The 15,919-nt window shown below is 41.7% G+C and overlaps 1 protein-coding gene across 1 annotated transcript in view; it reads right to left on the reverse strand.

Annotated features, from left to right (window-relative positions):
- Nucleotides 1-15,263, reverse strand: part of NECAB1 (N-terminal EF-hand calcium binding protein 1) — a 45,315-nt gene extending 30,052 nt beyond the window's left edge. Inside the window, exons 1-3 of the mRNA XM_088148697.1 lie at nucleotides 15,156-15,263; nucleotides 12,083-12,107; nucleotides 7,211-7,319 (exon numbers count right to left, since the gene is read on the reverse strand). Coding sequence (XP_088004823.1) covers nucleotides 7,211-7,319; nucleotides 12,083-12,107; nucleotides 15,156-15,263 — 242 coding nt within the window. The remainder of the gene's footprint in view (nucleotides 1-7,210; nucleotides 7,320-12,082; nucleotides 12,108-15,155) is intronic.
- Nucleotides 15,264-15,919: the final 656 nt, after the last annotated feature.

Genomic DNA, 15,919 nt, shown 5'->3' on the forward strand with positions numbered 1-15,919 from the left:
CAGAGTCACGGAACGGATTAAGTTTGTATCCCGAGGTACCACTGTACAGTGTGCCAAAGCCCACCAAAAGCAACTTCTCACTCAAACTACACAAGGTGAGCTTGCCTAGTCTCCTGCCCCCAGCGCCTGGGGAAAGAGCCAGGTTTTAAAGCCTTCCTAAAGGCTAACAGGATCGGGGCCATCTCAGTCTCTGAGGGAATGCAGTCCTGGGGTCTGGCCCTGTGACAGAGAAGCGTGTGTCCTGTGCTCCAGTTCTAACGACTGTGTCTGTGCGTCTACAGCTGATTATGTTTTCTGAATAGCAATTGCATTTCGGAAACTGAAACCTCACACACTGAAATTGGAACTTACACCTGGAAGGGGTTTCAAGGCAGATCCTATCCCTGTTTTTTTTTTTTTCCTTTCCCCACTGGGGGGACAAAACAGTGAAACTAGAAGGTTTATTGATTCATTGCAATAACTGCTCTCTGAACTTTTTTCTCAATATCTCCACTTGTAAAAGGGTTAGATGCATATTCTGAAATACAGTTGAAACTATTAGTCATTACATCAATGTGTGCTGTATAAATACAAATCAAATTTAGATTTTTATGAATTTGTATTATATAAATCCTTCTAAAGCGGAGCACAATATTAGCATTAGAACTTGTATTTGATACATGCTTATATCTAAGGCAGTACAAGATCAATGGTTTTTCTTCCCAATAACAACCCTGTGAGTAGGTTGTCTGAGAGAGACAGACTGGCCTAAAATCAGCCAGTGAACTTCCATCATTGAGATCAATTAAAACACAGAAATCATCAAGTCTGTTTCAAGAGGGTAGCGGAAAGACTCTGTGACTCTGTGATGGAAGAGATATTCCTGTTAGGAAACATCAGGCCTTGATGGAAGAACATCTGCCTCCTTTAAATAAAGGCACCATGTAATTTACCTCAGTCCATCTTCCATGGAAGAGCTGTCAGTTCTCTATTTGAAAAGCTGTCCAATTTTAAAGATAAACTACCATAAGAAAAGAAACCAACACATATCCCAAACTTGCCCATCAACAATTAGAATTTGCATCTGTGATAATGTTGCATTTCTATGTACATTAAAATATTTAGTTATCTACATATTTAAATGGCCACGATAGCAACAAGCTATGGCCCAGCTTATCTGCATTTGAAAGGGGCCATCAACATAGTACTTTCAAGGAATCTGCCCCAAAATAATATCTGCAGCCCTCCTGCTTAAATTATTAAAACATATTTTTTTCAGAATGGCTGAAATCTCACAATAACACCAGATTCTTGTGAAAGACCTGAAAACTCGCTGAAATGGCAAAATGGTTGAAAAGTTATGACATTTCACAATTTGAGGTAAATTAAAGTGCTTGAAAGGGTTGCTAAATAGCACATTTAGAATATCTATAGAACACCACCATGAAAACCCCAATCGTAGCCATGCCAACTGAAGAGAACTCCCCATGCCTATATCTTATGTACCCACCTGCCTTCTACAGATTTCCCAATGAATGTTCATGGGTAGTAAAACACTCTACTACTATGATGCTATAAGCCCAACAACACTGCTACCCATGTGCATTCTTGGATGAGTGGCAAACCTCAAAAACGTGCTGCAATAGCTTTATCATATTTACAAGCATGCTCAGCAAGCTTGTACAGACAAAGGAGAAGCAAGTTTTGACAGATGGCCGAACCCATGCTTCCCTTCCCTAGATAAAAGGAGAACACAGGATTAACCATCTGACCAAACTATTCCCCTTTGACCTAGGGTAGTATCAGGCTTTGGGACAGCTCCCTAAAATAGAAAGTGCTTCTTTCTATCCCAGTATTATTTTTAGCAAGATTTATTGGGAAGAAAAGAATGAAGTTACATAAATTCCAGCAGCTAAATAATTTCCATTTAGAACCATTATATTTTTGTGAATATTAGGGCTTTTCTATTTCCTTTATAGCAATCCCCCCATGCTCTGGCAAGGTGGTGGGCCTTTACACCTTTTCAATAACAGAGAAACTGGCAGCTGGCTGTTTGTATAACAGTTTCCTGAATCCTTATCAATCTGGAAGCCAACTCTTACACCAAAGAAGTTTTGTTAGAAGGTTGCAGGTGATCTCCTCCAGGTAAAAGGAGAACATTAGAGTCACTCTGCAGTGAGATGGGCGGTGACAAATTTGAAATATATATGTGGCTGGATAGTGTAGCGGTTAGAGCACCGCCTTTGACGCAGGAAACCAGGGTTCAATTCCCGGCTGGTACCTATCTTACCAGCAGGGGTCCTTGGATAAACACCCCCTAACGCTTCACCTGCCTACCTCAAATATGAGAGTGACACAAACTAAGAGAGTCATGCCAGTTTGGGTGTCACCCAGATTAACAAGGGAACCAGGACAATCTGACGATAAGGGGGCTACTGGAACAAATCATACATGGACAAGACAAGAGAACTTGGAATTGATGGAATGCTACTACAACAGTAGACCTAATGAGAGGGGATATATGACATGTATGAGGGAACTATGGATGGACAGAAGACCTGCATCCACACTGAGAAACAACTAGTCACCCATTGCTTCAACATAGTGAAGAGGAAGCTGCTGTCGCAACTTGAGATAGACCAACTGCACATTACATCCCAGACACAAGAAGGCCTGAAAGAACAACTGGATGTGCAGCCAACACCTGAAGCTGGAACATCACTGTCAGCCCCTCCATTACAGAGCACAGCAGCTGATATGAGGCATAAGATCATGGATAAACTAGCTACAGTCAACCCTCGAGACTGATTACCAAGGCTCAGTGGAGAAGTACCATCAGATAGTATGCTAGAAGATGCCAATAGAGCCCTCCAGACAATCCCTACTACCACCATAACTCAAACCAATGAACTGGTATGCGCTACACCCACTGTAATCCTGGGAATGCTTGGCTACATGATCAAGAACAGCAGTATATATCCCCCGCTCCCCGGAAAATGAGGTTGGAGGCTAAGATCAAGGCAACTCAGAGAGAAGTTAGTCAGCTGGTGGAACTAAAGAAGGGTGCGGAGATTAAGGATAAGACTTGGCTACTGAAAAAAATACATGGGCCTGACTCCATCTGAAGCCCTAGAGACTGCTAAACAAAGGCTCACACCACTGGCTACCAAGTTAAGGAGATACACTAGAGAAGCAGAGGCCAAGAAGATAAATGCCCTGTTCTCCAAAGAACCATCCAAGGTGTACTCCCAACTGCAATGCAACAACAGAGTAACAGCAGAGCCACCAGCAGCAGAAACTGAATAGTACTGGAAGAATGTATGGGAGAAAGAGAAGACACATAACACCAATGCAAAGTGGCTGCAGGACCTGAAAGCAGACCACAGCAGTCTCTTAGAACAGGAACCAGTCACCATCACAGTAACAGACATCTAATAGTGGGTCAAGGACATGAAGAGCTGGACAGCACCTGGCCCGGACATGATCCACACCTACTGGCTAAAGAAACTAACAGCAGTGCATGAACGCCTAGCAGCACAAATGAACCAGGCTCCCACCCAGACTGGCTAACACAAGGGAGAACAGTGCTGATCATGCAAGACCCTCACAAGGGAATAGCACCATCCAACTACCGGCCAATAACCTGCCTCCCCACGACATGGAAAGTCCTGTCAGGCATCCTAGCTGCCAAGCTACAAGACCATATGGGCCACTACATGAGCACAGCTCAGAAGGGCATTGGGAACAACACCAGAGGCTCAAAACACCAGTTACTCATAGATAGAGCAGTTGCCCGAGACTCAAGGTCTAGGCAGACCAATCTGAGCACAGCCTGGATTGACTACAGGAAAGCCTATGACTCAATGCTGCACACATGGATCTGTGAATGCCTGGTGCTATACAAAGTCAACAGGACGCTAAGGACCTTCCTCAAGAACTCAGTGGGACTGTGGAAGACAACACTGGAAGTCAACTCAAGATAGCTCACACAAGTGGCCATCAAGTGCAGCATATACCAAAGTGATGCACTGTCCCCGCTGCTGTTCTGCATAGGCTTAAACCCCCTCAGCCAAATAATCACAAGGACTGGATATGGGTACAAGTTCAAGAGTGGAATCACCATCAACCACCTCCTCTACATGGATGACATCAAGCTGTATGCTATGAGTGAATGAGACACTGACTCACTGATCCACCTGACACGGATCTACATTGAAGACACTGGGATGTCATTCAGACTGAAGAAGTGTGGCAGGATGATAGTAAAGAGAGGGAAGTTAGTTAAGACTGATGGGGTGGAACTAACAGTGGGCCACATAGCAGACATACAGACCAGCTACAAGTACCTTGGTATTCCACAGTCACATGGGAACCACAATAAGGAGCCAAGGAAGACAGCAACATCCAAGTACCACCAAAGGATAAGACAGGTCCTGAAGAGCCAGCTCAATGGGAAGAACAAGATCCATGCCATCAACATGTATGCCCTGCCAGTCATCAGATACCCTGCTGGTATAGTGAGCTGGCCAAAAGAAGATATTGTCAGGCCTAGCCCAAGGAACTCCAGGAGACCATGCAGAATCAATCCAGCAAGGTTTATTAGCTACAACCCCTTAACAAGAATGTTCCCAGAATGAAACCAGTTCCCAGGCTCAGCCAGTTCACACCAATGGATTTTCTTAGGGAGGTGCCAGTCTCCTCCGCTTATCTCTTCCTCGCCCCTCTGGAGATGAGAGCACATTCTTTACTCCCCTCCCACCATTCCAGTCCATCACAGATATGGAGGCTGCTGATGTGAAGACCCAGAAGCTCCTCACAATGCATGGAGGTGTCCACCCCAAGTCCAACACCCAGAGATTGTACACCAGCTGCAAAGAGGATGGGTGGGGTCTGATGAGTGTCAAAGCCATTGTCCTGGATGAAACCTAGAGAATCCAGGAGTACATCACTAAGATAGCACCCAAAGATGAGCTGCTGAGATAATGCTTGAGGCAGCAGTAGACATGGGAGGAAATTCAAGTGGAGGAAATACCATGGCAAGACAAGCCCCTGCATGGGATGTACCATCGACAGATAGCTGAGGTGGCTGACATTGGGAAATCCTACCAGTGGCTGGAAAGGGCTGGACTAAAAGACAGCACTGAGCCACTAATCATAGCAGCACAAGAACAGGCACTAAGCACCAGATCCATAGAAGCAAGAGTCTACCACACTAGACAGGACCCAAGGTGCAGGTTGTGCAAAGAGGCCTCAGAGACAATCCAACACATGGTGGCAGGGTGTAAGATGCAGGCAGGAACAGCATATATTAAACGGCACAACCAAGTAGCTGGCATTGTGTACAGGAAGATCTGCACAGTGTATGGGCTAGACCCTCCCAAGTCCAGATGGGAGATTCCACAGAAGGTCATGGAGAATAACAGGGCTAAGATCCTGTGGAACTTCTAGATCCAGACGGACACGCAGGGTACTGGCCAGTCAACCAGACATCGTGGTAGTAGACAAGGAGCAGAAGACAGCAGTGATGATAGATGTATCAGTGTTAAGTGACAGCAACATCAGGAAGGAGTATGAGAAGCTGGGGAAGTACCAGGGCCTAAAGGAAGAACTAGAGAGGATGTGGAAAGTAAAGGCCAAAGTGGTCCCAGTGGTGGAAGGAACACTCAGGCTGTGACCTGTGACCAGGAACAACATCAGAGCTCTCTGTCCAGAAGAGTGCAGTGCTAGGAATAGCTAAGATACTATGCAGAGCCCTCAAACTCCCAGGCCTCTGGTAGAAGACCCAAGATTGAGGAAGACACATACCACCCATAGGGGTGAGAGGGGAATTTGTTTGTTTGTTTGTTTATTTGAAGGACGGACGGACATTTAGCTCACTCACCCTGTGCCTTTGCAGGCTCAGGATTCCTGGAATGGACCACAGCAAAAAGGCCCATCTGAAAAAGCTGTGAAGCCGAGCAAAAAGTAGCCTTGTGCCTGGTTTGTTATGAAAGAGACCCAGTGCCTGCTCATTCATACAGGAGCAATCCAGGGTGCTGAGGCTGGAAGGCACAGCTGGTGTTAATACATATAATTGCTACAGACGCCAGCTGAGCCCCATGTCTCTAATGGTAATTTCAGATCATCAGACTGATGCTGAGATCAATTCTAGCAAAGTAGAGATCCAATATGAGTTTTCTGATTTGCATTTTTGAAAACTCTGGCAGAAGCTCTAAATGTTAAAAATGTAATTATCATTTTGGAGTTGTGATTCACAGAGCTCTCTCCCCTGGACTTTGACCTTAGATAGGTTGCTATAGCTTTTTTTTTACCTGTCAAGACTTGTGAGCTTACAACAGCTGCATCAAATGCAAACATTGAAGCAAAAATAATGCCATCAGCAGGACATTCACAGTAACTACCTGACTAAATTCAAATGCATATCGAATTTCAGCTTCACTTTAAGTCTTTCAGATCTGGGCTGCAAAAATCTGCATGACCTCCAATGGGAACAAAGAGTTAATGTTCCCTATATCTCTTTGGTGCTACCTAGTCATCATCTGAATTTCTACAACCTAGATTTGGGAACCCTACAGTAATATAGCCTAATAAAAGCACCCCTACCTGGTGGGAGTATATTTTAATCATAGAATATGGTTCAAACGCTGAGTTAGTAACTTGGAAAATTGGCTTATTTGGCTGGCATGCTATGTTGGTAGCCTAAATCCAAATCCAGAACATTATGTCATCCATGAATATAACCACATGACAACAAATGGCTATATTTTCTTCCTCCGATAGCACAAAACAAAAGAGTTTACAGGCATTATGGCTCCTATATGAACAAATACTTTATTATCTCCACCCTGGTGTGTTTATTGAGCAAAATTGCATGGCAGGCTAGAACCCCCCCCCCCCCGAGTTCCTGGGACAACAATGGTATAAATCACTGATATTTCCCTATGCAAGCAAACTATATTTCAAAATGGTGGAATGACACTACAAGAAATAAAAAGGAAAAAGCACTTTCTCAACATTTATATAAACATACAAAACAATCCACTGTTACCCAAGGAGTACAGAAACATTCAACATTTGTAGATTATGGATAAGGCATTTCATATATACATTCATTTCATACATTATTTCTAAAACAGCAAGTTTTCCTGACAAATCCATGCAACAAAATGGCCCTGCCTTTCCAAATTCAGCCCCAGTGTCTTTGAATGATTTTTAAATCAATGCTACCTACTCTGTATTGTGTACGTCAATCGCCCGAAACAGCTGGTGAAGTTCCTCCCTGCTCAGGATTCCATCAGCAAAGTAAGCCTTAAATTCATCAAAGGACAATCTGCCATCATCTGGAATCAGAGAAAGATTTGCTTACACATAGAGCCATGTTACTCCAACTCACTTGAAGGTCATGACTTTTTAAAAGGAATCATCACAGACTGTGTTTTTTCTCATTTTTAAATTTAGAAAAAATGTGTTTCTTTTGACTATGAATGGCCATTTTTGTGGTGAAGTGAGTAAAGTTTGGCTGTTCACGTTCTTACATACTTTCCATGAATAGATCTGAAGGTTTTTTCCAGACGCACCCAGCTCCCATGGTCTTTGGGACCATGATCCCTGAAAGCACTGTGCCTCTTACCAGGTATCATTTCTTTCCAGCTACATACAAGGAACTCTAAGAACAGAATTCTTCATGGTAAAGGGTATGACCATTGAGCTAGGCAGGATGGATTTCCAAGCCTTAATAAGTTGTACTTACTCTCCCTGGCAACATTCTGTATAGACAATTTAGCAAATCATATTATGATGGAAGTTTTACAAAACACCCTTCCTGGTGAATTTTTTGGTAAGTCCAACTTGGGATCCCAATGGGCTACTTTTGTTCAGCCATCACATGACTGCCCTTCTCTTTCTTGGATCTCACTTGTCTAGGTATAATGTTTTTTTTTAGAAAAGCTCTTTGCTTTTGTAAAAAAAATTCTAAATTCTAAAAGAATTTGCTGCTCTTGAAGTAGCAACAAACGTGTGATGATGAATCACCAATTTTTTTATGCTGATTGTTATGTACTATCTACCATACTGACATAGATAACATGCCTCATATCTGCTAATGTCTGTCTCCTACGGCTAGAACAACTTCTACTCTGGCCAGGGTTTTTTAATGGAACTCCTGAATCATCCAGGGAGTTGTAACTTCAGTGCTGTTATTCCCAGGGGGCAAGGCAGTCATGAATAAAATTGCTGAAAAAACTGCTGAAAAAACTGAATTTATTAAGAAATACAAAGGACAGAAAAGCCTCACTTCTACCTACAGTAAACTACATCTTAAAGAGAAAGAAAGATGGAAGTGGGGGAGAGAGTTTGGTACACAGACACACTTTTACCTAACCATAGACCACATGGGAAACAGATACAAGGATCGCCTGAAAAGACCCTTCCCCTTATCTACAGTACCTTTTATGATTTGTTCTGGTGGTCAAATCAGCTCAAAGGTGCTGATGATGCAAGAGATGATGCAAGATCCAACACAACATACCCTCACATGGTGCCTTCCCAACCTGTTGGGACTACAACTCCTGGAAATGCTAGACTAAAAATTCTGAGAGGCAGAAAGTATCTGATTGGATAAGACTGCACTGAAGGTTGTGATAGGAAAATGAAAGTTCCTTTTATCTATTTCCTCCTGCATTGGATATTTGTTCCATCATCCAATGCCATCAGTGCTAAATAAGTCTCCTAAGAAGTTTTTGACCCATTTTTCTTGAATGATTGCCACAGTGAAAGGAAAATCCAATTTCAATGAAAACTAAAAACCCACACCTTGCTGTACATGATTCATGAATAGAGTTCCTTTCTGAAATGACATTTTCTTCAGATACACTGAAAGATAGCTCAATATTATATCAATTTCCTTTGCAACATTTTGAGAAATGATTTTACCTACTTTCATAGCTATCTTTTTCTAAAGTGTTTCATTAGCATCTCCTCAAGTAGCCAAAGAAACCTGTTCTGAGCAAGTAACATGCTATTTGTTTTATCTGATAGTTTATCCACCAATGATTCTCTCAACTTGCCCATCAGGTTGTGGTCTAACCACCAGATCCTAGCTGTATAATGTTAAGTATAGCTAGAATAAGAAAAAAGATTTCCTTATACTGATGCTTATACAGGTAGTCCTCATTTAGTGACTGCCTTGCTTAGTAACCATTCACAGTTATAATAGTGATGAAAAAGTAACTTTGCGACCAATCCTTGCATTTATGACCTGTAAAGCTAAGGAAAGCTGAAGTAAGATAGTAAGCCCAGTCATGGTTTCACTTAGCGACCACTTCATTTAATGACTGAGTTGCTGGTCCCAATTGTGGTCACTAAATGAGGATTACCTGTAGAATCCTAAGTCTAAGTCATCTAGGTACACTGTATCAGAAAACAAATACAGAAGGGTTTTTTAATATTTAAAAAGACTGTTGCTATGAAAGATGATTGTGAATTTAGCTAAAGCAAAATTAATGCCAAACTGAAGCCTAGCTAGTATTCTGCTCCTTCATACTGGTTATGTACCTCCCAGCCAGCATGGCTGTTGCAGATAATTCAGGTTCAGACATTTGGAGGGAATCCAGATTGCAAAAGATGGCTACAGTGAAGCAGAATCAGGTATGCATAAGCGTCAAAATCTGCAACACACTGGGGCATAATGTCACAATCCAAGCCCTACCACTTTTGTACATTTCTTGATGTTGCATGTACATGCAAAAGAGGCAGGACTTGGATCATGATATTGTAGCCCCTTCTTGCAGATTTTGACTGGCTACGCTCTATCAATAAGATTGTGTTCAGTAGAATCCTTTACTCACTGACCTGGGAATACGTTCTACTAAACCCAGAGGGCCTTAACTCCCAGATGTGTATAGAACTGTGCTATTAATTCTACTTTAAATGTCTGATTTTTCAACCAGATAATCAGCAACAAAGTCCCTGATCCAAATGAAAATGAAACATTTTCTTGAACAAATTCATAACTTGCTTTGTAACTACTTTCAAATAGTATTCCAGCTATTTTTGTGGTAAAATAGAAGGATAATTGGAAAAATGCCTAAGATTAAACTACTATTTTTTACCTAATGAAAGCAGTAAAATCTAAATGCCGCTAAACACATTCTGAATTTAATTCCATGGAAGGGGGGGAAATCACAGACCTTAGAGAAAGAGTAAGAAGCTAACAATTTGAAATTAAGGATGAACATATATTTTTCTCTTTGGGTGGTGAGCAAAACTGGCTTCTGCCATGAAGATGGGATCCTTCCCAACAGTTCCTTGGACAGAGCTGTGTGAAACTGGGCCAGTTCTGCATTTGAAACAACAGGTCAGTTTATGTTGCCCCCAGTTGTTTTACTAAAGCTAAAGATCTGTTCAAGAAGAGGAATCTTCATATTAGATTTATTTAGGATTTCATCCCTTCTGCATCAGATGTAGTTCTCATTTGTTTTTTCTGCTTTGCCTCACAGCTGTTCTTCTTGGCATAATATGGATGATACTAACATCAGGTATTCTCAGCCATACCTCCTCAGCTTTTCATCAGTTCTTAATTATTGGATTTTTAGTGGCTTGTTTTCCAGAGCGCTGCTGGAAGCTCTGCGCAGCTGTTACTACACAGTTCCAGATTTGCATCTCCAGCTACGAAATCTTCTCTGCTGGGGCTTTTTAAAAAGCAAAGGTTTTGCTCCTATGTTGCAATGAAGTGGGTAGACATTGGAATTAATTAGGAAAAGGGGTTTCAAAGCATGTAGTACCTGACTGGAACTCTTCATAGCAGCTATGTCTTTTCTGGAATCACAGGGAATTTGTAATACTTATATTTGAGGAAAAGAGTGCAGTACAATCAGAGCTTTTCCCTTTTTCATATTAAAGCCATTTCCCTTCTGACCCTCACTGAGAATGATATAAAGCATCTCCTCATTACTATTTAAGTGATGGCGGAACATCTCTAGAAGATGCTGAAAGTCCCTAGTGAGGGTCCTGCCTAAGAATAAATGTAAGAATAAACAAAATATAAGACTCCAAGAGGCACTGAAGTATCAAAGGGAAAGACTTTTCTGCTCAGCCCAGATCTATGAATCTAGTTGCACGTTACTGCCAGAATGGTGCAAAATTAGATGTTCAGGTCAAGGACTTAAAATGGCTAGTTGGTTTTCTTTTCACTTGGTGTGTAGGGTAAGCCCAACCACTGTAGACTGTAAACTATGTTTTATAGCTTGGCATGATGTATGGACTTAGCCACTGTTATTTATTCAACAAATAATGATTAAGCCATGACTTCATATGATGTGTGAACATGCTTATGTGTGTAAGAAGCTTTGGATAGATTTATAAGTCCTACTCAACCACATATCCCATCAGGCTACATGCTCCCCATAGTTATGGCACCATAGGTGTCCAATGCAAGTTATAATGATGTTGCATGTGGCATGACATCATTGCACAAATGAATTATATACTTTGCATTACAGATAGTCCCTGGGTTAAGAACACTTGGTTTACAGACAACCCATAGTTAAGATTGGAGCCTATTGTAGCAAAATTGGAATTAAATACAGAATGATTCAAGTTAAATACACAATGGTTTGAGTTAATTACACAATACTACTTATACAGTATTATACAATAATATTGTTCCAGCTTACATACAAATTCAACTTAAGGACAGAGCTTGGGAACGAAACTCATTCTTAAACTGGGGACTCCCTGTATTTGCATGGTGATGTCATAGCAAGCATAGCATCCCTTGCCCACATTCCCCTGTGGATTCCCCTAATCAGCACAATCTAGATCAGTGTTTCCTAACCTTGCAACTTTAAGATATGTGGATTTCAACTCCCAGAATTCCCCAGCCAGCATGGGAATTAAAGTCCACATATCTTAAAGTTGCAAGGTTGAGAAACACTGATCTATATGATGATGGATCAAACTTCTCAGCCAGGTAATTTTGGAGCAAATGTCCACCAATCACTGCCTCTCCCAGGGAAATGGGGAGCAATTGAACTAAATGTTCCACCAGATCCCTCCCCATTTTACCTTTAAATTCTGAGAAAGAAAAGCAAAGGATTGTACTTACCATTTTTATCTGCTCTTCTTAGTATCTAAAAGGAAATAAATCAATATAATCATTATCAACAAAGAAATAATTTAATGTTTATAAGGACACACTTATAGTTCAATAACATAGCAATGTTTTAAAGCATTTAAAAGAAGGCATATTAATTATGGTATCAATACAGACTATATTTTTGAAGAAAGGTACGTTTAGTGGTAGCATTTTCTTTAGACTAATAGGTGGTGCACATTTGCAATTGATTAGATGCCAAGATTGCCCTTCTATTTAGTGCAAGGTGAAAATAATTCACTTCTGTCAGGCTTTATAATCAATTGTGGGATTATGTATCAGACAATTACAGTGAAGTGGACACTGACTATGTATTTTAATTTGATGTCTGACATTGTTGTGGCATTTTACAGTGAAAGACTGGTGTAAGAAATGTTGATCTGCAGTGCATCCATACATTACAGCAAGGATTTGAGCTATCAGCCATGTGCAGATCCACAATGGAACAGACATTTGTGACCGCATCCTTTAATTACATGCATGGATTCTATCAGTGATTTCTGCTAGGTAGAATCTTTTCCCCACATTCTGTTGCCACATTTGCATGAATTATTGCCAGCAATTTATAGCTATATTTGAGGATCTATCTGGGGACTGCTGTTTTTGGAATCACCTGTGACACTGAATATATTTGATGAATTTTCACCAGATGTTCACATTTCACATGCAGTATATTTTAATATGTGATTTCAGAATATTAAGACTACTGTTACATAGCAGTGCTTAACAAATAATAGTATTTAATAGCTGACATAAAATAGTATTTAGGATTTAACATAATTGGACAATTGTCAACAAATGATTTTATATGGAATTATCTTCCAAATCCAAACCTATCCAGAGATTCTAAGAATCTAAAAGCATTTACATTTGAAAGGAGAAAATGTATACTGAAATTCCTATATAAATATTAAAATGTTTTATCTGATAATTGATAGATGAGATTTTTTATATAATCTGTTGCTAATTCTGTCCCAAGATTATTTGCTTTAAACAATATTCTTTTTATGGTTTTTACTGATGTTTTAATTTTTTTATTTTCTTTTTGTACATACACAGCCATTGGGAGTTGAAAAATCACCTATTCATTGAAATAACATATAATCTTTCTAAATACTAAATTCTCTCTATATATATTCTATTTTCCATAGGAACTATTAGATCTGAGTTTGAGTGTCCAACAGTTAATAACTCACTAATTAGTTTGGAAGGTTAGCATTATGTCTTTAACATTTTTTTAAAAAATCAAACATGGTCCCACGAAATTGTTATTCTATCATTTATGACAATTATATTCTGCTTTTGCTCCAGAAGCTCCAAGTGTTGTACATGAATATCCTTCTTTTATTTTTCTGCACACTAACGTCATGAGATAGATTAAACAGAGAAACCAAAGGGGTCTCTGGAAGGGACCAAAATCATCCTATGGCTGAGCTGATGTGGGAAACTACATCTCACCTGTTCCAAGCCAACACTGAAACCACTTTTCCCAACTACAGTGGTACCTTGGGTCACAAACGCTTCTGTTCACGACCAATTCGGGTCACGAACAGCACCGTTCGCAAAATTTTGCTTCCATTCGCAAACTCCGCATCAGGTGACGAACAGGATCCGTGGCCATTTTCCCTGCCGTGACACATGGTCGTGGCTTCCTGTAGGGAGGGGGACTCTCCCTCCAAGCAATAACCGCCTCCCCACCCGCCTTCCTGTCCTCCACGCCTCAAGCAAGGTTAGCGTTCTTGCTCTTCATAGTGTACTGTATTGTACTTTGTGTCATATTTTTGTGGTTTAAAAAAAAAATACATATGGTTCAGAACTGATTAACCGTATTTACATTGAACCTTATGGGAAAATTTGATTCGGTTGGCAACCAAAATCGGTTGGCGACCAAATTCGTAGGGGTCAGAATGGATTAACCGTATTTACATTGAACCTTGTGGGAAAATTTGATTCGGGTCACGACCAATTCGGGTCGCAACCAGAGTCGCGGAATAAATTAAGTTCGTGACCCGAGGTACCACTGTATATTATTGCTTTGCACACAAAATAGGATAAGTACATAATGTCTATGCCCACCAACCACACACTGATGACTCTGCTGCTGATGTTCATTTAAGTTGTACTAAAGATTTATTTTTATCGTTCGGGACTGTCCTAAGGAAGCATTAGATATTCTAGCATTACTGAAATTCACAATACCTTTCCTAAGCTTCTCATCCTGAACAACCACCAATTCTTTTGCTTTGGAAATATACCCCATTGACATTAGAACAAATAGAGCATCACCCCTGTCGTACAGAATCATTTTGACTAATTTTGCAAATGCTGGATTTTAAATAGACTGATATTATTTTTAAAAACTGACATTTAAAAAAAAATCAGAACAGAAGAACTGGTATTCTGGCATATTAGGACATTGGATGAGAAAAAATGCTTTCTCTTTTCTTGGTTGTGCTTTTAAATATCTAATAAAACAAAACCACATGGAAAAATGGTTAATCTAAATCCGTTTCCTATTGAGAACAGTGCAAAACAGGTTAATATATTTGCAATTAAGTCCAGAACCTGTGATTTGTGCCTCATGTTGTTTAGCACTCAGCCAGAGGGTCTTATCTGGAGGACTCTAATAGGCCCCATATCTAATAGTTACGATCAAGGGCATTATTAGCATCACTGGGCAGAACAATCTCTTTAAGATTGCGCAATTCTTGCCACACATCGATTTGGGTTGGGCAAACGTTCAACAGGTACTGATTTCCACACAGGATGATACAGGGCGAGGAGCAAAAGCCCAACCTGTTATACGTTTGCAAGAATGGGATGCGATGGGATGGGATGGGATGGGATGGGAAGGGAAGGGAAGGGAAGGGAAGGGAAGGGAAGGGAAGCTTTTTCCCACCGCCCACCTCCGTCACGTTCACAGGAGAAAAGCCTCGAACTTCCCTAACGCCGCGGACGCAGCAGATCAAAGTCAGACAATGCTGAAGTTGACAAAGAAGGCAGGCGAGGGACCCGCCGCGCTTACGTCGAGGAAGATGGAATGCCCCTTGGTCGTGGTCAAGGCAGAGCGGGGCTCCTTGGAGGACTCGGGGGAGAAGGCAGAAGCTGCGTCCGGGCGCCCACCGCCATCCATGCTGCTCGCTCTGGACCTCCTTTGCGACTGTGCCGGGATGCGACGAGGGAGGGCGGCGGCTGCTGGCGGCTGCTCCTCCCACTGCCGGCGATTGCCCCCTCGCTCTTCCCGGCCTCCCAGCCGAGCCCCGACTCGCGAGGCGGCGAGGAAGAGCCGCGGCGTCCGGACGAAGGAGCGAGCGCTCAGTGCCCGGCGCCGCCCGCGTTGGCGCCGCGCTCGGCTGGCCCGGTAGAGCCTCGCGGTTCCTCCTCGCTCCCCGCTCCCCGCTGAGCGCGGCGTTGCCTGAACGACGCTTTCCTTCAGTCTGGAGCTGGGTGAAGCGGAGGTTAAAGCATGTGCAGAGAGCCGTACAGTACTTTTATCCCTGGGCATCCATCAGTGGAGCGCCTGATTTGCGCGGAGTTGAACGCTGACCTTAGAACATAAATAAATTAAAAAATAACAAATGAAACATCACTGTAAGGCAAGTAACTACCCGTTGCCAATATATGCTAAAGCAATGTTTCTCAACCTTGGCAACTTTAAGATGGGTGGACTTCAATTCCCAGAATTCCCCAGCCAGCATGGGGAATCTTAAAGTTGCCACGGTTGAGAAACACTGTACCAAATGGTTAATTTCCACAAGTATAAAAATTTCCAGACTAAACAGTCATCTA

Source organism: Python bivittatus, unplaced genomic scaffold (assembly GCF_059951505.1).
Source record: "Python bivittatus isolate LINGU-HERP-01145 unplaced genomic scaffold, Pbiv_v1 ctg000590_np1212, whole genome shotgun sequence".
Lineage (NCBI taxonomy): Eukaryota > Metazoa > Chordata > Lepidosauria > Squamata > Pythonidae > Python > Python bivittatus.